This window comes from Heliangelus exortis, chromosome 4, assembly GCF_036169615.1.
Source record: "Heliangelus exortis chromosome 4, bHelExo1.hap1, whole genome shotgun sequence".
Lineage (NCBI taxonomy): Eukaryota > Metazoa > Chordata > Aves > Apodiformes > Trochilidae > Heliangelus > Heliangelus exortis.
In genome coordinates, this window is record NC_092425.1 from 39,778,174 (window position 1) to 39,801,549 (window position 23,376).

The 23,376-nt window shown below is 42.0% G+C and overlaps 1 protein-coding gene and 1 long non-coding RNA gene across 4 annotated transcripts in view; both read left to right on the top strand.

Moving 5' to 3' along the window:
• LOC139796177 (uncharacterized) overlaps positions 1–23,376 on the top strand; it is a 110,949-nt gene that overhangs the window by 13,215 nt on the left and 74,358 nt on the right. The gene's annotated exons all lie outside the window — the stretch shown is intronic.
• Positions 1–23,376, top strand: part of SLC2A9 (solute carrier family 2 member 9) — a 100,709-nt gene that overhangs the window by 2,975 nt on the left and 74,358 nt on the right. The window contains exons 2-4 of one of the 3 annotated variants that reach the window (XM_071743965.1): positions 16,591–16,678; positions 19,529–19,706; positions 21,678–21,763. In XM_071743965.1, coding sequence (XP_071600066.1) covers positions 21,701–21,763 — 63 coding nt within the window. In that variant the 5' untranslated portion in view covers positions 16,591–16,678; positions 19,529–19,706; positions 21,678–21,700. Of the gene's footprint in view, positions 1–16,504; positions 16,679–19,528; positions 19,707–21,677; positions 21,764–23,376 lie in introns of all 3 variants that reach the window. The other 2 variants (XM_071743964.1, XM_071743963.1) reach the window with 2 other exon arrangements.

A 23,376-nucleotide genomic window follows, 5' to 3' on the forward strand; every position in this document is an offset into this window, starting at 1 on the left:
TGTGATGGATCATAAGTGTCTTGGGTTTTTTTAGGGGAGAAAAAAAAAAAACAGGCAGTGGGTGCTAGTATGTCCCCCAAAAAAACCCCACAAAACATCTGCTGGTGGTGTCTTCTCAGAAGGTTTCAGAGGTTTGTCTCCAAAGCAGTAAGAATGAAGTGATTACACCAGACAAACTTGGCAGCATGCTCTGTGGCTCTCTGTCCATCCTATATGCCCTTTTCTGAAGAATTTGCATAGTCCTGAGATGCAAACTTCATGGCACAGGAAAATGTTCAGTGCTTCTTAAAATCCTTCAGCCTTTACTGGTTCCAGCAGGCTGAGATGCAAGTGACTAACTGGGTTGATTGTTGTTCTCATCTGATTTTCTTCCCTCCAAAATGCTGGGGATGCTCTACCAAGAGACTATTTCTCTAGTGGACAGTGGAGCAGAATGCTAACCCAAGGGCTTGCAGTTGCTACTGTGTAAATATTTAATATCAGTGATAATGGCTCTTTGGGAAAAAGGGTGTCTCACCCCTAAGTGTTACTGGCATTGCTCTTATAGTCTCCTGGTTCCAAGCCAGAAGATCTGGCAGATGTTCAAAGAAGCACACTCAGAGCTCTCAGAGAAGCACTAAGTTAAATACAACAGTGTTCTCTCTCTCTTCAACCTGTGAGGGGTCACTTTGGCTGAGTCTGTGGGAGTTGCCAATCTCTTGTGAGCCCCAAGGTTGAGTTCCAGTAAAATCCAGCCTGGCAAAGATGCTGATTTTTAAGAGAGTTCTGAAACAACTAACTAGGTTCTGGAGTCAGCTTCAAATGTAATGAAGTTGTTAACATCTGAGTGACTGAGGCTGAAAAATGCAGGATTTCTTAGATGTTTCCTCTCTCAGTATTCAGCTTGTGTCTTCCTCAGAGCTCTCTATAAGGTAAGATCAAACAAAAACCAGCAAATGCAGAACTGGATATTTCAATGAATACCAATTCTTTGTTAGTGTGTTTAATGTCAAATCCATAAAGCTGTGGTTTTGTTGTTTGGTTTTTGGTTTTTTTCCCTAGCCCAAAGGCTTTTTAAGGTAGGAGCTATTGTCTTTTTAAGGCTTGTGTTGCAATAAAACAGATTGACAGGCAACCTAATGAAACAAAGCAAATAAATGCATGCTTTGTCTAGAGACTTACTATGCCTATCTTGCTCTTTCATCTTCATTCTAGTACACTTAATTGTTTAATATTAAACAACCAGATTAACTATGCTGCCCTGCACTTCTTCACCTCCCACCTGACTTGGTTCCTTCTGCACCATTCAGCTCCTTCCACACAGGGAAAAGTTGAGCACTGATCAAGTCATCAAAAGTGCAAGACACAGAGAGTTTTCTTGGTGAAGGGAGGTGGGTTTTGTGATGTCTTTGGTGCCAGCGATCCAGAGGGACAGTGAGACCTCAGGAGTTTCTGGCATCCTGGGACACTTCTCCCCCCTCCATCACCCAGGCACTGCCTGAACCTTCCTTGCAGACAGGGCTTGGCTGGCTTTCCTATCCCTGTCCTGAGTCCTTTCTGCTGACTGGGAGGAAAGGAAGAGTTTTCTCAGTTTCTCATCACTTGTCATGAGTGTTAGCACAGCTGAGGATCACTCAGCTGTTTACTGATTTTAAAAAAAATTATTTGTAAGGGAAATCTTGTGATTGCAAGGAGTCTGTGTGTGCAATGCTACAAGCTTTTATCTTTGGAAGGCACTGTCTGTAACCACTGCAGTCCTTGGGGACAACAGGTTCTCTAATGCTTTCTTTAATGGCTGTAAGTATGGATTAATCATATGCTGACTTGGCAAGGGGCTTTATTGCAAATTGCTTCTGTCTTCAAGCACAGTAAAATGCTTATGATTAAAAAAAAAAATCATGTGGAGTTTCAGCTCCTTGCATAAACGTGGGGTCTGGTATAAATATCCTAACACCTACCCATGTGCTATCTTGGAACCTTATGCATATATACTTTTTTCAGAAATGGTCTATTCAGTTATCCACAGTGTTTTGGAGTACTATGTAACAGCTCAAACCCCAAAATATTTTATTTGGAAGAGCTAAAAAAATCCACTTGCTCAAAGCTCTGAGGCTGGAAGTCAGGCTGGCTGGGAACTGCAGCCTGGCAGTATTTCTCTCTTGTTTTGGGTGGACTGTCCCACAGGATGTATTTTAACTGTAATATAAGGAGATGAGAAAAATGTGTATTAAATCCAAATGTTTCCAACAGCCTCAGATATCTACACTGGTTACATGGTTTGCTTTGTACTGGCAGGGAACAGGAGAGCTGATGCTGGCTTCTGCATGGAGCCCTCTTTGCTCCTTAAGCACCAAAACCTGACATCTCCCAGTCAGGACAGTATTAGCTCTCTCCCTATAAGTTCCTGTTCTTCCCATCCTTGTATACCCCATTTATCCCTTCCTTTCCTCCTAACTTTGGGGAAGTATTTTAGTTTTCAGCCTGAGGATGAGATTCTATCTGTTTTGTACAGCTGTGAGAGGGCAAGGGCAGAGGAAGAGGAAAGTGGCTGTAGACAGAAAACTGAAAGACAGAAAAATATGCTTCTCTATTCTGGTAATCTGTGCCTTGCCTTGGTTTGGTTGTGGTTTTTTTTCTGAAAGAAAACTTCTTGGGTAGCACTGTGCTGAAGCATGGGCTGGGGTCCCTCATCCAATGTCAGATCCTAACCACATGGTTAAATCTGGACCACAGGGGTCTGTGTTTCCTCACTGAGTCTTATGTTAAGGTAACAAAACCTAAAAATTATGGGTTCCACAAATGTACAGAAAATCCCTGAAAATTAATCTTGAGTCCTCCTTCACAGCAAAAAACAAGGGCAGGTAAGAAGCAGAAAATAACTCCTTATTTCTGGTGTTAGGCTGTAATCCCCAATTTGCTTAAAAACAGTTTATCTCTACTTGTATCTTCAAATCAGACAAAACTGATCCATAAAATATGCAGAAAGTGAGCATGTAATGGAGTGAGGAGTTTTCTCTACTCTTCCCACTGCAATGAAACAGAAAAATCCTACCCAGGGACACAGCCAGAAGTTGTTCCTCATTCCCAGCCCTGGTGTTAAAGAGCAAATCTTCTGACTCATCCTGGACTTTTACTATAAAGAAATTCTATGAGCAGACCACAGACAATGGGTAGAGGGAAATAGAAAGATTTGTTTAACTAAGGAGTTGTCAAATCAGCTTGTTAAAAGTGTACAAGGATCCAGTGTTATGCTAAGAAGTTTGGGGAATAAATGCTTGTTAGTGTTCTATTACTTTATTACTGCTTTTTAATTTACAAACAGGCAAGGTTGGTTTATTTGGGGTTTTTTTTTTGTGGTCACACCACAGCTACACATTTTTAATTGAAGTTTAAAAGGAAGAAGAGCTAGGTAATACTGGAAGATGCCTGAATTTCCAGGTGAAAAGCAACCAGAGATTCTGAAATAGAAAGCTATCCCAGTATAATTTTTTTTTTTTAATTGCAAGCTTTTTTTCAAACAGGATTAAAAAAAAATAACTTATTGGAGCTCTTGTGCAGATGAAACAAATAGAATGAGATCATAACACAGTGTCTATTGCCAGAACACTTTGAAAAGACTGATAGCAACTTTTCCACTTAGACAAAGGGGTTGGATTCATCCTTCACTGCTACAGAAACTGAGTGGATGATCCATTTGATGCAAAAAACCACCTAACAGTAACCTTGAGGAGGAGCAACTATAGTTAAAAATGTTTTGTCTGCCAAGCTGTCAGTATTTCAAGGTAATCCTTGCAAACATGAAAGAACATGTTGTAGAGAAGAGGGCAGCTTAAAAGCAAGTCCCAGCCAGATCTCACTCTCCTTGGGTTTTGGGAAAAAAAAAGTTAAGCAGCATATGACCAGAAGCTGTGAGGTCTTGTTCTCAGTCTCTGGAGGTATTTGAAGCTGTCACATTACCCTTTTCACTACTCATATCTACAAGCTCCCTTGCTTTGATCTCCACGCATTTCCTTGACAACTTGGAGAGAACAATTCCTATCAGTAGCTGAGATCACTTCACCTTTAGAGGTGATGGAGAATTAGGATGGGTTTGGGTGGTCAGTGAGCAAACACACTTGGAATCTTCTCTATGTTCCCTTTCAGGTGTTGCCCACCACAACAGAGAAGCCAAAGCCTGCAGATAATATCTTACAGAATCTGCTATCTCCAAAGTCTGTGGTCAGTCAGACTTGACTTACAAACAAGTCTTGATCTGGCCAGAGAGGGCTGTGGCTTCTGTGGGACTGTGTGCAGGCATGAATCACAGCAAAGATGTGCACGTAAATGTCCTGCAACATAACCTCTGCCTTGATTATCTTGTCCTTAATATATCCTGGCCCACAAAGGATGGCAGGCAGGCTTTAATCAGCCAATGTAGGTCAAGACAGAGGTCATTTAATGAGTCCTGAATGTCACAGGGGCTGCTGTGCTAAACAGACTTGTGGGTTTGGGGTTAAGGTGTTGGGCCTAAGGTGATGTCCCAGAAAGAGATGAGGAACAGCACATTAATTCCAGCTAGAATTAGGCTTAAATTACTCTGCACAAAGGAGATAAAGAGTTATAACAAGGGTTTCAGGCAACACTGAGGCTGGGATAATTGCAGCCAGCAGGATGCTGTGGTAGTGCTTTGCACCTAACGAGAAATAAAGACTAATCAAAAGGATTAAAAGATAAACTAAACCACGAGGATGTGGGGGTCACGGGGCAGAACCGAGCCTTGGATAACATGATGTTCTGGTCTTGCAGAAATATGAGGAGAAACGAGATGGGGAGAGCAGCTTAAGGAGCTTCAGGAATGAATTTTGTGCCTTGGTTGAATGCTGTGGGAGGTGGAACAGGAAACTGTAGTAACAAAAACCAGCTGTAAGAGTCTGAATGGAGGAAATCACTGAAATTGTACTTCTCTCAAAACAGAGATTTGGAAAAAGTCTCTCAGATCTACAGAATGCACCATTGACACCATCTTGTTGAGACCACATCAAACCAGTAGCCACTGGCACTGAACTATTTCAAGGAGTGACATATATGCAGGGTACTCCATGGAAATAGCATCCATGTCCATGGTGGATGGCTTCTGTGCCCACCTTCTGATGGCAGGACTGTAGTGAGAGAGCTCACATCCCTACAGCATCTCCTTTTCCTTCCTGTGAGACAGGAAAAACTCACACAGGAGTAACAGCAGCTACATTAAAAGCTTGTCTGGCTTTTCCTGCCACATGTTTTAACTGTGTCTTACAAGCTGTCTAGAAGCTGAAATGTTTCTTTTGCAACAGTAATTACACAAGTTAGGTGTTTCTTTGTGTTTTGATTTTTTTTTTTTACTCCTGTTCCTGCTTCCCTGGTTTTTGCAGCCGAATGAAAGAATCAGGCAAGTTTCCAACTGCTGGAGAATTGATCTGTTCCCTGTTAGGAAAGAATGGGGAATAGCAAACAGAGTCTGTGCTAACCAAGGAAACAACATCACGAGTTTCAATTTAGACAGATCAATGGTGTTTCCCTCTTCTTTCCCTCTTCTCTCTACGTCTGAGCTCTTGAGTACACAGTGGTTAAAAAAAAAAAAATCAAACCAGCAGCGACATTATTATCATGTTTGCTTGCAGATTATCAGCTTGTTCTGGTGCAGCTGACAAAGCAGTATTTGGTTCTATTTAAATGTTATGCCCTTTATTGCTAATCAGTTATAAAAATAAAGGGTGGGACAGGTTTGTGGTGTTTCTTGAAAACCCCGTGTTACGCTTTTAAAATTCTTTAGGCTGATGTTTGAGCACCATGCAGAAGATCCTTTCAGGGCCAGGGTTGATTTGTTGTCTTAATCTCAGCAGGTAATGGGCAGGTTTAGACTTAGCCATCTGTTGAGCAAAGCTCTTATTGTTGTATATCAGAGCTGCAAACTTCACATTCAGAATGAAATTGTTAAGGGGCTTGGGGAGGAGAATAAAAGGAAATGTATGTAAGACCAGAGAAGTATTTTGCTGTATGTGGAAACTTAGTAAAATATCTCAGAAGCTGCTGTAAAATCTGTTTCTGCTGCTAGCTGAGCCAGACCTAGTCTGTAAGGAGTAGACAGATAACCAGGACCTGTCAGATCCCTCTCCCCTGGAGACATTTAGGATCTGCAGTTTCCCAACTGAAGCAGGAAGAGCATAAAGAATTATTAAATAAGGTGGGAGAGAACATTATGAAATCCATTCTGAGATGAAGCAGACTAAATATCAAGGAACGTTATTGCAGGAAGCTTGAGTGGGGGGGAAAAAATGAATGAAATTTTGCCCCAAAAGCAAAAAATAATGATTTGGAATAGCCTGGTAGTAGTTTGGTCTCCCTCAGGATGTTTGAGTTCTCTGTTCTATCCACTCTCAGCCACTTGGTCTAAGAGAGGGTATTTAAATTAGAAGTCTATACAAGCACCAGGCTCCTTCTGTAGGCTGCAGTGCTGCTTTTTGTTGCTAATTCCCCTTTGCTGGCTTCCCAGCAAGCAGGGATGCTTTGTGCCCTGCTTCCCTCTGACCTCCAGGGTCTGGCTCTAACTTGGTTTTGCTTCCAGAGTGAGGAATTTCTTGCCCCAGCTCCTGGCAGGACTGCAGCACTCAAGAGAAGCAGAGAATCTCTACCAAACCAGGCATTCATCCTGCAGAGCAATTCTGCTTGAAAACAGACACCAAACCATCATTGATAGGGAAGAAATCTGCCTGTTACAGTGTTAGATGAGAGGAGGTTTCCTCTGTCATGCTGGGGAGGTGATGGTGCAAGTCAGAGTGGTGCTTTTGTTTGAACTGGGGTAAACCAAGATGTGTTCTGGCTTGTAAGGAAAAGGAATCCTGGAGCATGTGAACTGGATGGTTTTCTAAAGGTTAGGAAAATGAGAGCTGTTTTAATGACTAATTTCAATACAGCCTCTGAGGCATAATTGCTTCATGTGGCACAGCAGGAATGTGCCCAGGGAGCCCAAGAGCTGATGTACAGATCTGCACCCAAACCAGTACAACTTAGTTTAGGTTGATAAATCTCACAACACAAGACCTGGGGAGCTTGTAACCAGAGGAGTAATCAGGAAAGATGGAGTTGACCTTGGGTGTTGATCCTGTGGCAGGAAAAACATAAATCAATTGGAGACATGAGATGGAAGCGTGGAAAGTGGACTCAGAGAATCATAGAATGGGTTGGGTTGGAAGGGACCTTAAAGCTCATCCAGTCCCAACCCCCTGCATGGGCAGGGACACCTCCCACCATCCCAAGTTGCTCCAAGCCCCATCCAACCTGGACTTGGAAATTGCCAGGGATGGGGCAGCCACAACTTTCCTGGGCAGCCTGTGCCAGTGTTCCCAGTACATGCTTAAGGAAGTTCCTAGGAAACTGATAACCAGAAGCTGGGCAGGTGAATTGAGGAAAGCTTTTCCTATGATTGTTTGGTTTCCCATTGCAGCCCTGAATATACTCTTCTAACCATTAGAAGATGTGACTATGGAGCTGCTCCAAACAGCTCTGGGGAGTTTTAGGAAAGTGAGACTACGTAGGTGTCTCTACTACTTGCAAAAGTTCTGCAAGAAAATGACAACTCGAGGGAAAGGACACATCACTCTCCATATCCCTGAGAAATCCTTAGTCCTTTTAGTCTCCCTCTGTAGCATTCATCACTTCTGTCCTTCTCAACTCTTTTTTTTTTTTTTTTTTTTTTTTTAGCTCCCCAGTACCTTTAAGAGAAAAGATCTGGGACAGAGAGTACCTCTGGCTGAGTCAGGACTGATGGAAGCAGAAGGACCCTTAAGACTTATATTAATGCTTTGCTTTTTTTGCCTGAGAGAGAACTGAGCTAGGACTATCCCACAGTGATTTAAAGATCTTCCCAAATTAAAAACCTAGCTGGGATCCCCTTACTCTATGTGCATTCAAGGTTTTTTTTAAAATGTTCAGTAATACGAATGTATGCATAAAAAATCTTTTTTTCTCCCTGAAAACACAACATGACTTCCTACGATTTTGCACTCAGCTTTAGAGCTGTCTGTCCCCAGTACAGAGTTATCCAAACATTCTGCCCTGCTTTTCAACATAAATCAATGATCAGTTGAGCAATGAAATCCCCAGATAGTGATGGTGCTGTCAGTATGACCAATATCCAGTCAGCACGGTAGCATAGGACATTGCTCGTGTCCTTAGATTCCATGTTCTTGCATCCTGTACTGGTCTGGAAGGGTGAATTTTGCAGACTGGGTCATGCAAAGTACTTAAAACCTTGATTTTCATTATAAACAGGAAGTGAGAGGGATCTATACCTAAAACTCTACTATGCAATTACCAATTATTTCAACACATACTTGGGGAATAAACCCACGACATTCTTCCTGGTGGTTTAGTGTGTGCTGCCTATAGATCCCTGTGTCAGTTCTCAGGTTAATGTTTTATGAAATAACAACGTAAACCTTAACATGAAAGTAATGCCCCTTGAACCAACAGCAGATGGAATGCAGAAACATGGTGTCATTCCAGGATTTTTTCAAATACAAGGCATGAGTCACACACTTGGATCTGATTCACTTCCTTTAACATCCCATTGGCATAGTTGGCAATAAAATTTGAATCTCCTGAAATGTCCCAGTTTCTTCTGATAATCTAGTGACAATCTTACTGTTAATGACTTGGTTTATATTGGTGTTTCCCCTTTCACACCCTATCTTACACCAGGAAATCCCAGTCGCTTGCTCAGCTTGCAAACCTCCCTCAGCAAGAGTGGGATAAGGTCATCTCCAACTGAACTTAAAACCCAATATTTGAGTCTCAACAGACCAAAAGGTTGCTACCATGGGAAATGCTCCAGCATGAAAAGGTGAAAAGAAACTTCAGATGGTAGCTGACAACCCAAGTGGGCCACAACCCAAGTGACAACCCAAACGGAGGAGACCAAGCTGTTAGAATTTTATGCAGATTTATATCCTGATGTTTTTAGGTGACCTGAGAAGCTGTGCAAACACCTATCTGGAAGCTTGGGCAGTTACAGGGTAGGCTTCTTCTCCCTGGAAGAGCTCTTTTGCCAAGAGCCATTCACCAAATGGATGTTGCCTTCCTGTGGGGCTTTGGGATTTTCTCTGAAGGCTCAGTCCTTGAGGAGCTCACTCCTGCCTCCTGCCCTTAGTTACAAAGTTGTGTTCTGTCCACCACAAGGAGAACACAAGAAGTAGAATTTATGGTGCTATTTCATAATATGATGTAGGGAATTTGAACTGGTGAGGAGTTGTTCCTGCAAAGTCATCCTCAGCCTTCAGTCCCACGACAGGAGATGTGCTCAGTTCCTTGCAGAAATGGGTTTTAAATGTAACAAAATTTGTGTGATGAGTAGCAATACCAGTTTATCTGTCTTGAGTTATTCTTCTTTCCATATGAAAGATTTAGATCCAAAATAATGGATTTCTGTTGGTGTTCTTTCCTTCCATAAAGAAGGATACTTTATTCATTTGGCATCAGTGAAGTTAATTTAATTTCTAATGTCTTCCTGGAATATGCTGCTCTGCTTACATAGCCATTTCTCTTAATTATTAGATCACCTAAATAATTAGGTTGTTAAGAAGTATTATCACCTTCAGCAAAGACTTGACAATTCAGTTTAATGCAGAAAAATTGTTTTAAAATTCATCTACAATTGAAAGAAAGATGACCTTTTTTTTTTTCCATGGAGAAATTCCTTTTCCTATTACTAATGTTAGTCAAAAGACATTTGTTTTGGCCCACTAAAGACACCATTTTAAGCTCTTGTAGGGTCATCTACCTCCCACTCTAGAGAACATGGTTGAAATTATCCTGGTTTCTAGAGCAGAAAAGCAGGGGACAGAAACACTTATGCTCAAAATATTGCTTATGAGCAAAGAGGAAACACACCTTGGATCTACTAAGTAGAATATTTGTTAATTGTGGGCTTGTTACTATAAGTGGAATGTTAAGAATGTTGTTCCTAGTCCTGATATATTTATTTACAGAGGCAGAAAGAATAACAATGCAGTCAGAGGTTCTAGAACATGCTCACCCATCCCCTGCTCCTCTGGGCATCCCCTGAGGCTGATGGTTTCATCCTGGTGGAGAGAATGAGAAGTCATCTGTGCCTCCAGCCCCATGTTCATTTTTTCTTTTTTTGTTGTTGTTGGTGGTGGTCTGCAGCTCCATCTGGTACCTGACTTTACCCTGGAACAGGGTGTTCTATGTGCCTTAGCTACCTTCTCTTTGTTGACTATTTCTTTGCTTGGCTACCAGTCACCTGGTGGCAGTGACCAGGTTGACAGAATCACAGCCTGTTAGGGCTTGGAAAGGACCTCTGAAGATCATTGAGCCCAAACCCCTCTTCCAGAGCAAGGTCACCTTCAGCAAGTCACATAAGAATGAATCCAGGTGGGTTTTGTATGTCCCCAGGGATGGAGACTCCACAACCTCCCTGGGCAGCCTGGGCCAGGGCTCCCTCGCCCCTACAGTGAAAAAAGTTTTATATTGATGTGGAACCTCTTATGCTCCAGCTTGCACCTGTAACCCCTTGTCCTGTCACTGGACATAATTGGCTGTGTCCTCCTGACACTCACCCTTTATCTATTTATAAATATTAATGAGGTTGCCCCTCAGTCTCCTCCAAGCTCTCTAAGCCTTTCCTCTTAAAGATGCTCCACTCCATCATCTTGGTTGCTCTGCACTGGACTCTCAAGCAGTTCCCTGTCCTCCTGGAACTGAGGGGCCCAGAACTGGACACAATTTTCCAGATGCAGCCTCACTAGGACACAGTAGATGGGCAGGAGAACCTCTCTCAACCTTCTAGACACCTCAGGATGCCCTTGGCCTTCTTAGCCACCAGGACACATTGTTGGCTCATGGGCATCCTTCCATCCACCAGCACCCTCAGGTCCCTTTCACCTATCCTGCTCTCCAAGAGCTCAGTCCCCAACCTATCCTGGTACTTGGGGTTGTCCTTTCCCAGACAAAGGATTCAGGTTCAGACAAGAGCATCAACCTGGAGGCAATCCCAGGGTGATGAGGCAGTTCTGGGGTTCAGATGAGGATTGAAGTCAGCAAGTCAGGGTGATGCCTGTTACCCCAGCAGCCAGGGTTGGGCAAAGCCCTGTGACAAACTCCGTGGGGAGTCCTGTTTGGAGATGCAACCTTGAGCCTGCTGGTGGGGATAAAGGTCCAGATGAGACTGATGTGGACCAAGGGGAATGTCTGAGAATGACCCCTCACTGTGCCCTTCTGGGTGAAGGTGAAGGAGAGTCCTCAAAGAGGCTTTCCTCATGGCTGGGTGCCTGCACCCACCCTCTAAGCTGACCCTGAGTCCAGGAAGGCTATGTTCTTTGGGCCTGGACACCAAGAACTGCTGTAAATAGTAATACCTAACAGACTTTGACCCTGAGCCCAGGACAGGCTATGTTCTTTGGGCCCTGACATCAAGAACTGCTGAAAATGGTAATACCTAACAGACTTTGACCCTGATAGCTTTTGAAATGCAAAGCAGGAACTTCAGCCATCAGCCTTCCCAGAATTTCATAACTCCTGACAACATAAGGGAGATTCACATCTTTGCATTCATGTAACTGAAACCAAATGAGTGTGATGAACTCTTTGAACTCTTTTTTTAAAATTATGATTATTATTATTATTTTATTTTTAAATGTACAGCAATAGACATTTCAATGCCCCTGGAAATCCCAGCTGAAGCTTAGGAGCAGTGGGAAGGTCTCTCATTAGTTTTTCCTTTCCTTCCTCAGTTCCTCAACATGGGAGAAAAACATCAATGTTCACAACACACAAAAAAAATATCATGTTTACACATGAAGCTTTAATTCCACAGATTAATGTAGTGGCCAACCTTAAAGCCAATTCTTATTTTGCTTATTATCTTTCCCTACGTTTAGAAGGGACTGCTTTGGTAATAGCTCTTAGCTCTTAGCTCTTAGTCTCTCTTTCAAGAGACTACATGGTGAGCTGCTGCTTGGAAGGTTTCATGAATCTGTGCAGAGAATAATTTGTCACACAAATATCTCTGTGTTATTTTTAGTCCCTAGCTGAAGAAAAATAAGTTATCAGACCTAAAACTCCAGCTAGACGAGCTAGAAGGATCTGGGGCAGCTTGGAGCCAAGCTGGGATCGGGGCTATTTAAAGTAACTGGGCAGGTTGGATAGGGCAAAGTTTGGCAAAGTTTATTTTCCTAGCTTGATTTCCAGGACCAGCTTTCACAAGAAAGCAATAAGAGTATCTATTTCTCCTCTGGGCTTGCTCTACCTCCTTTTTAGGCACATTCAGCATGGTAAGGAATGTGTAGACTCTGGGCTTGAGCAGCATTCCCTGCTCCCAGGGGGCTGGAATTTGAGTCCTGCAACTCAGGCTTTGAGCAAGCTGGAGGCTTTCTGAGAGTGCAGGGCAGGCAAAGGCCCTTGGGTCTCCTTTGCCCCTCCAGAGAGGTCAAGAAGGATGCCTAAGGCTGGAAGGAGGAGTCATTATCTTCTTGAACATGATAATGAGGCAGAACACAGAGCTTCACCTGGAGGGGCCTTGTGTGAGCAGTTCAAGTGACCCTTCAGCAAAGCTCACCAGTTCTCTGAAAATTTCAAGAGGAGGAGTAAACAACTCCCAAGTGTAATAAGACTTCAAACTGGCAAAGCTGTTTCTGTAGGAATTGCCTGCCTGACCTTGATGTCTACCATGAAACTTTAGGAAAAGACTTGTAAAGAATTAATCTGCCAGGTTTTGCTACTACATGAAGAGAGGGGGAAGGCTGAAGCCCTTGGTACCCTGGTGAGATACTTACCTGGATACTTATGGCATTAATAAAGACAGGAGAAGCTGCTCAAACACTGGGAATTTTGTAAGTATTCTCTGAGGTTCAACCAAAAAACCCTTAGATGCCCAAAGTTCCCACCATAAAAGGACTTAATTTGGGGGATTAATCCTTCTTTGTAATGAAAGTTACTTTAAGCCTGTTTCCTTTCCACCTGAAATGACCCTGTGCCCAGGAGCAGCTTCGCTCTTAATTCGGGGCATGACCTTACAACATAAAAGCTTTCACTTGTCAATATTTAATTCAACATTTACTAAAGAGCAGGTGGATGCTAGGCTGACTTCATTGAAAATAATCTGGGAGAGATTTAGCTAGATGTGATCTACACGAAAGGCAATGTTAGAAATAACCCTAACATAGACTCATGGCTCAAAGAATTTTTCCTAAATGATGACATGCCAGGCCTTGCATGTGTGAATGAGAAAGTGGTTAAAACAACACTCATGGCCAACACAACAAAAGCTAATTATTAACCACCTTTTCCTTCCAAAGAACTGGGAAATACTCCCCTGTAGCTGACCCGAGGCTGTTGGGTAATAACCAGTAAAAAACATTTTCAAATATTCAATATTTTTCGTACACCTGCTTGTGGTGACATCCATATATTGGGAACTTTGACATTTTTAAGCTACTAAAAGACTACTAAAAATATAATGGTTGGTGTTGGCTTTTGTCTGAAAATTATGGTTTTAGCAGTGCAAGAATACAATACACATTTGTTGAGGACATGCAGCCAGGAAAGAAACCAAATTCCAGTGATGGAAAGTTGGCTAAGAAAGAAGCTAGAGGGAGATTCCCACTTTCACTGGAAAAGTATTGTGTACATGATTAATTTTCTTCTGAAACTAGGTTTAAAGCTAGGTTGCATGCTACTGCTTTGCAATCTCGGGGCATTTTATAGGGCTAAAAATCTAAGTATTGGTTTGTCTCAGCAATTTGAGACTAAATTTCCTGAGGGACCAACCTGTGTGAATGAGCAGTCTCACAGATAGCTACAGGTACTCTCTGGTTATCATGGGGACTCCAGCATTTCTGGTTTTAACATTCTGACAATGAAAAGATGCACTTGAGGCTGAGAAAACTGGGTCTGTCCAGCCTTGAAAAGAGAAGGCTCAGGGGAGACCTTATTATGATTTTCCTGTACTTAAAGGGGGCTACAAATCAGCTGGAGACTCCTTGTTCACGAGGAGTCACCTGGACAGGACAAGGGGCAATGGGCACAAGGTGCTCCTGGGGAGATTCCCATTGGACACAAGAGAAAATTTTTTCCCTGAGGCCAGTCAGACCTTGGAATGGTCTCTTAGGGGAAGTGGAGGACTCCCTCACTTTGGAAAGTTTGAAGTCTCAGCTCTCTGGGGTGCTGAGAGATCTCAGAAAAACAATAATATCAGAAGAGTTGGAGCAGGGGATCCTTGAGGTCCCTTCCAACCTGACATTCTATGATCTTGAACCCAAAAAATAAAATTTCAGACTTCTGGCTGAAAATTCAGTTGATGAGCTTTCAACTTAGGCTTGCTTGTAAAGTTTCTAAATTTTTCTGTTGTCTTTAAAAGTCAATTTAAGAAAATCTTTGCTTTCTTTTCATGTGTGGTATCCATTAAATCAACTCTTATATGTCCTCTTTCTTGTCCATGGCTGTGTCAGTTGCCCTGGAGTTGGTTTATTTGTGTTCTTGCTCATATTGATAGAGGCCAAAGTTATAAATTTGAATCAAAAACTTGGATCAAAGAGGTATTTAGTCCGAAATGATTAGGATGGAATGCTCCTCAATAAGCATCAATTTCATGTTTTTTGAACAGTCCCATCTTCCCAAAGCTTCCTCAACCATCTCTACCTGGGTTTGTCATGTAGCAGGCCCAGCTTTATAACCTTGTCTTGCTTCTCTCCTTATGCTGAGCAACAAGTGATGCTCAGCAGTGATGCTTTCCACAAATGATGGATGCTCCTAGAAGCAGTGCATCCTGCTTTTAGATGTCAAAAAACCCAACAACTTTGGATTAATTTAAAAGTTGTGAAGATTTCAGTTAAAAAGTAGATTATGTAAAATGTACTAAGAGCACTGTAACACCTCTGCTATGAAGGGTTAAGTTACAAGGCTTTACTTCTCTCCTGTTGATTATAAGGTTGTGGATGTCAAGTTTAAGACAATCCTAGAAAAAATATGCAAGCAGATCTTATGGAGAACTTTTTCCTTGTCCCCCAAAAGCAGCATTTTCATTGACCAGAATCTTGTAACCGTAGCAAGATGCTGATGTTTAGCTGAAGCATTTTGGTGGTAATATCTTTTGAGCACTTCAGTGAGATTTATGTAACAGGGTCCAAATGTGATCTCCAGGAGCTGCCAGAACAAGCAAACCAAGAACCACATGCCTGGTAATGCCACCTTCCCTTAAAAAAACAAGGTTACTTCAAATCCCAGCCAGAATTTACAGTTTCAGCCAACTTGTCTCTGTAGACCTGCCTCTTTAGAGTCATAGAGTGGTTTGGGTTGGAAGGGACCTCTCAAGGTCACCCAGTCCAACCCCTGCAGTATCAGGGACACCCTCACCCAGATCAGGTTGCTCAGAGCCTCCTCAAGCCTCACCTTGAACATCTCCAGGGATGAGGCCTCAACCACCTCCCTGGGCAACCTGGGCCATGGTTCCACTGCCCTTATGGCAAAGAATTTTTTCCTAACATCCAGCCTAAATCTACTCCTCTAATTTAAAACCATTGCCCCTTGTCCTATCATTCCAGGCCCTTGCAAACAGTCCCTCTCCAGCTTTCTTGCAGCCCCTTCAGATACTGGAAGGTCACTCTTAGATCTTCCCAGAGCCTTCTCCAGACTGAACAACCCCAGCTCCCTCAGCCTGGCTTCCCAGGAGAGCTGTTCCAGCCCCCTGATCATTTTCTTGACTCTCTTCTCCATCAGGTCCATGTCCTTCCTGTACTGAGGGCTCCAGAGCTGGATGCAGCACTCCAGGTAAAAAAAAAAAAAAAAAAAAAAAAGCATCTATCTATAGCATCTTGGGTAGCATCTGCAAGTTGACAGAGAAACCAATTAAATTCACTTTTAAGGTTCTTGAGGAAATGCTGATGAGCCTAATTTAACATCTATTGGGTTTTCAGAGAAACTTATACCTGTACCAGCAGGGAAAAGCCAAAACAGAGAGCACCTTTTTCACACCAAAGAGCATTCTTCCCTCTGCTTAGCTTTGTTTAGAATTTAAATGACCATTACCATGAAATTCCTCTCTGTGGCACAAAGCCAGACCAGCAAGTCAGGTAAATCTCTTCAGGAACCACTGTGAGGTTTGCTACTGTACAGTATATCTTGTCCCAGCCTTCCTAAACTTTGCAAAGGTTTGGAAACCTCTTGACACTGTCTCTCCCATCAGTACAGGACCAACACATCACTGTCAAAAGCCACTTAGAGCACTTGGAATGCTGTGGGTGTTCTTCCACCTGGTCCCTTGTAATCAGCTCAGGGTATATGAATGCAAGTCCTTGCCTTGGGCACTTGCATTTCAAATATCTATTGATTCAAACATGGGAAGCAAAGCTTGCTCAAGTTTTGTGGCAACCCAAACAAAGACCTTTTGTATGGGATTGCAGCCATACAAGGCAGTTTTTTTTTTTTCTTGGGTAGGAAAGAATGTTTTGCATGAATTCCAGCTGAAGTGTCATGCTACTCTTTGTTTTTACAGTTAATTATTTATTGCTTCTGAAGGGGTATAAAAGAGTTAAAGCTGGTTCTGAATTGGATTCAGTGATTTCCATGTCCCTGTTTCAGAGAAGGGGGCTGCTGCAGCAATCCTGAAGCTTCTGAGCAGCACTGAACTTCAGAAAGCACTGGAAGTGAAGAACACTTTGGATAAGTGGTGAGTAAAACCTAGGCACTTGGCTTGGTACCTTGTAGGATCTTCTCAAATTTGGCAATATTGACTCAGGAAATAGATTTCTCTTAATATAAACTAATTCTGCAAAATTCATAAACAGTTTTCCATGCTAGTCAAGTACTCTGTTTTTATATAAGCAGTCAATGTCTTTGAAATCTCTGTCATCTTCTGGTCAATAGGTTTATATGGGAAGCATCTTTATTTTTTCCCCAAATTTATATTTAAAGACCAAAATACTTCATTTGGAAAAATAAATTCAATCTTTCCCCCTTCTCAATATGAGAGATTAGATTGCAATTTGTGTGAAACACTGAAATTCAGCCCCAAGAATTCATCATCTTGTAAAGACACTTGAGATACTACAGATAGAGATAAGAGATAAAACCTGTCAACTTATTACTTAAGAGAACAAGTATTTCTGGAAACTGAGGTAGCTACAATATTTAAGATTAACTCTTGCTAAATGGTTCAGTACCACAGGAATTCTCTGTGCCAGATTAGCCACACCTGACTCCAGCAATGGTATTGTAATATTATGACTGTTTGACAGACTCTCTGAGCAGCAGAACCAGCATTTACTTGAACAATTTTACTTGCACAAGACTAGATCTAACTTAAAAAAACCAGTTGTGAAGAAAAGAATCCCTTCAGCTCATAATGGACTTCCAGAACCCTTCATTTAACCTGATACTTATTCCACTTATCAGGATCTAACACAAAGTGCTCCAGATTTGGGGGACATAGAATCTTGAAATGGGTTCTTCACACTGGATGCTCTAATGAGTCAATTTTATCATTAATGAATGGTGAATTTCTTTTGTGTGAGTGTTTATGTGTGATTTACAGCACCAGGGAGAGAAGCCTGGTCACTGAGGTATCTACAATATTTAAGATTAAATCTTGCTAAATGGTTCAGTACCACAGGAATACCAGTGACAGAAGCAGCTCCCTGGAAGCACAGGGAAGTCCTCAGCTGAGGTTTGTTACCTCAAGCAGGTGTCTCAAAAATTTTTGTGGCTGAAAGCCACAGATGGTCAGCCACAGAGAATTGAGCCTTGAGCAACCTGGGCTGGTGGGAGGTGTCCCTGCCCATGCAGGGGGTTGGAACTGAATGAGCCTTAAGGTCCCTTCTAACCCAAACCATTCTATGAATCTATGTGCTTCTATTAATTTTGGCTGTGAGTTGAGCAGAAAAAGGAAAAAGTTTTAAAAAAAGCTTTAAAGCACACAAGCTGTGGGATAGGAGTCAGATTCAAAACTTTTCTCCTCCATCTTCTTTAGCTGGAGTGTTGAATCAGAAAAGAAATATCTTCTGAAGGACCTACCTATTTCCAGGTCAATGCATCAGGATCTAAAGTTCTCAAGTTGGACAATTTTGCCTCCCCAAAGGCAAAAATTATTAGCTAGCAGTCTACCATGGCCCAATAGAACTTATTAAGGTTATTTTTAGGTTACTGAGGTTATTTCAGCTTATTTTTACACTGTTTTCTAAAGCTTTGTAATTCACACCCTATCCCAATGTCATCTCTTAATGCTTCTTTTTCCATTTTGAAAATAAATCAAACTATTTCATGCTACATCTGAAAGCTTCCCTCAGTACAAAGCTGACCCTTTGCATCCCTGAGAGGCTGTGTTGGTTTATAATTACAAATTAATTAAATTAAATTAATTTTGTCAGTGGGAAGCTGCTCCTTTGACTTCCACAGTTTCTCCAAGCATAGCAGTGCCATGTTGACATGGTCAGAATCTTTTTTAAGAGGTTAATATATTTTGCAGAGACAAACAAGGAATCTTTGTGAGCCCATCATGAGGAACTTCCTAGCAGAACCTTTTATACTGCAGATAAACTCTCTGAAGCTTGGTTGTGTTCACAGAAACACAGAATCACCTTGGTTGGAAAAGACCTTCAAGATCATCAATCCAACTGCTACCCTAACATTGACAAATCCTTAGCTAAACCATATCCCTAAATATGATGCCTGTATGGTTCTCAAACACCTCCAGGGATGGTGACTCCACCACTGCCCTGGGCAGCCTCTTGTGCCTTGGGTCAGTGACTGGTTGGTTGGTCTAAGTCCAGGTAATGTGAAAAAGATGGAAAATGGACCCTGGTTGGGTACTGTCCCAAGTGGCACTCAGATTTAACAACAAAAACTTATCTATTCCAGGTCTATAAAGGTCCTATAATATTTTTTTATTTTTAGGGGTTTTTTTTCTTAATAGCTATGACTTATAACTCAGTTTTTCTCAGATAGCCAACTTCTTGGTGGTTTGGTCATCGAAGATAACAAATACATCTATTTAAAATCAGAGCTCACCTGAAGCTGCTCCCTTTTTGTATATTTACAAACGTGACAGGTTTCCAATTGCTTCTGGTTTTCCTGACTTGCAGGCAGTTAATGAATGCCAAATGTTCAATAGAAGTTCAAAACCAAAGGCAGATCACAGGAGGTTTATTCCAACCTCTCTCAAGTCAGTTTGCTCTGCCAGTCACAATGCTCCTGCTCTGCTCATTGCTGAGCCATCCTTGCCAGGGCCAACAGTTTGTAGGAGGTGGTTGGACTGTGTAATGAATTTTAATCCTGGTAATGAATTTAACCTCTACCCTGCTAAATAAACTTCTGGAGAACCAAACTGTAGCTCTGTTTGTAACGCTGAAGGTGTCCCCTAGACTGACATAAACAAAGCTTTCCCAATTCATGGCTTGCCTCCTGGTTTAATTGGGGAACAGACAGATCTAATCTTCCATGATGAAGAGTGAATAATGAATTCATATGTCTGGACCCACAATTTAAGCAGCTTTTCTAACCAAGCAATATGTATGAACTTCAGGGAAGAGGAAGAGACTTCTCCACCCTGTCTGGTAAAACCAGGAGCAGCAGTGCAGGTCTGATGCAGATCATTCCTCTAAGTGGAGCTTCTGAAGATCCTGTGAAACATTGCAACCTGCAGACCACCTTTCTGCTTGCTGTGATGTTGTCTCTCTTCACAGAACCATAGCATCCTTGAGGTTAGAAAGGACCTCTGAGATCAAGTCCAACCATCAACCCAACACCACCAGCCAACTAAACCATGTCCTCAAGTGCCATGTCCACACGTTTTTGAACACCTTTTGAAGTCAAAAGAGTGAAAAAGTAACATTGACTGTGCAGGATTTCAGTGATTTTCTCCTCTTTCCCCAGTCCACAAAGCCAGCACCCCTTTCTGCACAGAAATAGAATAAAGAAATACCTTGGCTCTGTGTTATAAATTGGATTATATGATATTGGATAAATCAACCCTGTTTGGGGACAACAGCCTGACATTATTTTTGCTTTCCTTGTTAAATGGGATGTGGCCCAGGTGACCTGTTTGAGATTAAGCTTTGCTCTTATAAAGGAAAATACATTTGCCTTGAAAGCTCTATTTTAAGAACAATTTAGCAAGAATTGGCTAAGCCTTTTTGCAGCAGAAGGAAAGGAATTGTTTGCAGGTTTTCAGTATTTATTGTACTGAAAGAAAAAGGCAAGAGGTAATTTATCTGGCTGTTGCACTTTTAGGATACTGTCACATCTCTATCTTCTCTTGCTTAAAAGCCCAGCTTGATTTCTTGGAAAAATCTGAAATAATGGCCCCAGTGCTGCCAATGGCAATACTTCTATCAGACAGAATTTCTTCTTTGAAAACCTCCTGTGTATGTGATGGCCTCAACACAATTTCCACTCCAACCTGCTGTTTAACCACAGCCACTCTTCAGTGTTACTCCCAACATATCAAAAAATCATATCATCAGATGGTTTGGGTTGGAAAGGACCTCAAAGAACATCTAGTTCCAGCCCAGTGTCTCACCACCCTCACAGGGAAAAATTTCTCCCTGATGTCTAACCTAAATCTCCCCTTTTCTGGCTTAAAGCACTTCCCCTTGTGTCCTATCACTCCATGTCCTTGTAAAAAGTTCCTCTCCAGCTTTGCTGTAGCCCCTTCAGGGGCTGGAAGGTCTTGCTGAGCACAGAGGTGATAGTGACTGGTTTGGGTTTTTTGAGTCTTCTTTCCTTCCCTACTTGAAAATTGGAGTTATGTTTTCCCTCTTCCAGTGAATGAGAATTTCACCCGATTGCCCTAACTTTCCAAAAATGATTGAAAGTGTCTTTGCATCTTCCTCTGCCAGTTCCCTCAGGAGCTGCAGATGGATCTTGTCAGGTCCCATGGACTTCTGCACTTTCAGGTTCTTTAGGTGGTCTTGAATCTGCTCTTCTTTCTCCCTGATCTCAGGGTGGTTGAAATCCCCCATGAGAAACATGGCCTGGGAATGAGAACCTGCCAAAAGTTTTTAAAAAAAAAAAAAAATAGCAGACAACCCATTGTCTCTGAAACCTCAGAAATCAGCTTAGTTTCTTAAGAAATGATGATTAAAATTTCCTTTAACACTACTAAAGCACACAAAGTTCTGTTCAAGCAATAATTGCCTTCCCAGAGGAGTGAATTTATGCACCCCTCCTCTGCAAATGTGTTCAGGCAATGTCCCAGCCAATATGAGGTCTAAAAGTCAATAGAATCACACCACCAAATGCCCTGGCTTCAGCCCAGCTATAATAATGTAGTTCCACCTGATTTTCTAAACTTCTTTTGTAGCTGCAGTGATCTGATGTTCCTCTTCTAACAGAGAGAGTGCATCTCCTGAAGGGCCTGGTACTGAAGCTTTTTGCCTCCTCCTTCTTTAGTTGTGCTGGGAACTACTTTCCTGCCTCAAAAAGCATGCTGCCCAATTAATTAGTTAATTAACACATTATTTTTTGGTTGCTTTTAACTGCATTCAGCTCATTTCTGCTGCGCCTTCCTGACTGCAGGTCTGACTTGTGACAGAAGGAACAAGGCTTCTTATACATTTTTTTTCAGGTCTTTCCTGGGTCAAATTTGTGATTTTTTTTTTCTTTTTTTTAAAGTAAATAAGTAAATAGCCTCAGCTGAACAGTACCACAACTTCCCCTCTTTTCTTCCTCAGCTTTTGCCTAACCAGGTGACAGCATGGAGAACAAAGAGCAAAGCAATGGTGAGAAGAAAGAAAAGACAGCGGTGAAGAAAAAAACAGTGAGTGAATTCCTCAAATCTTTCATTTATAGTTGTTTTCTTTTGAGGGACTGAGTGCAGAAAACAACTATTTGGAATCTATTTGAATACTTCTAGGCATGTGCTCAGTGTCCTAAACATAAGAGTGATGCTGTGATGCTGTTTCCTTTCTACCTTTGGTACCTGGACTGCTAATGGGATTACTGTGCAGCTGCACCACAGAACTCTCATTTTTGTTTCATGTTTTTTTCTTGATATGTATGTTGAGTTATGAACAGAGCAAAAAAACTGTTTAGGCAAACTCTTCTGGGGTTATGTGATTTTAGGACAGGTTAAAGCCCCTCTTCTATGGGAGGGACTCCATCACCAAGGGCAGTGATAACATTTTGGAGAGGAGTTTCTGTGTCTTCAAAAGGAATATTGGGGAGGATGTATTCTGTGGGAACAAGCTTTGATTTTTGTCTCTGACACCTTTCTGCTACAGGAATCCACAAAGCTGTGTTTTATTCCTTTTTTTTCCCTTTCCCCACTAACATGCAAGAGAAAAGTCAACTGGTTTACTGTGTTTAAGTGTTCAGTTCTGTGCCCCTCACCACAAGAAAGACATTGAGCTGCTGGAGCATCTTCAAAGAGCAAGCAAGGTGGTGAAGGGTCTGGAGAACAAGTCCTGTGAGGATTTAAGGGAATTGGGAATGTTTGCTTTGGAGAAGAGGAGGCTGAGAGGAGACCTTATTGCTCTCTACACCTGAAAGGAGGTTGTAGGCAGGTGGGTGCTGGGCTCTTCTCTCAAGTAAATAACAACAGGACCAGAGGAAATGGCCTGAAGTTGTAGCAGGGGAGGTTTAGACTGGATATGAGAGAGAAGTCAGGCACCAAAGGGGTTGCCCAGGGAGGTGGTGGAGTCACCATCCCTGGGGGTATTTAGAAACTGTGTAGATGAGGCACTTCAGGACATGCTCTAAGTGGCCATGGTGATATAGATAGATCCTTTTTTGTTTTATTTTATTTGGGATGGATGCTGACAGTTGGATGTGGTGATCTTAGAGGTCTTTTCCAACCATGACAAGTTTGGGTGGGATTCTGGCCATGATGCTTCATTCCATGTGAATAGAGAGACTGGAGCAAGGGGAAGCTGCCAGGATGAAAATTTGAGAGGAACATGTTTAGTTTGTGTCACTTTCCAACAGCACTTGTAAAAGGTCAAAAAATGAGTGTCAAGGCGAGAAATTATGTACATATTCACCACATGCAGCCATGTTATTTACATTTGGGCATGAACTGAACTACTTTCACTGTGCTATTTCAAATGAAACCGAACAAAACATGGATGCCTGATTCATCTCAAATATACCCCACGTATTTTAGAGACATGATTCTCCTAAACTGACTTTTTCACCGCTCCTGACCATTCAGAGATTATAAATTATGTCTGGGTCATCTTTCCATGGTGGCATTTCTCACTAGGTACAACAATTATACATCTTCATGAGTAGCATCTGGCTTCCTATTTCTATTCTATTCAAATCCTGCTCATCTTGAGCCCAAGACCCTTCAGAGCTGCAGCATCATGAACTGCTTTCAAACCTGCAGTTTGCTTTATGCCATTATTTAGTGGGTCCTTGAGAGCTCTAAGC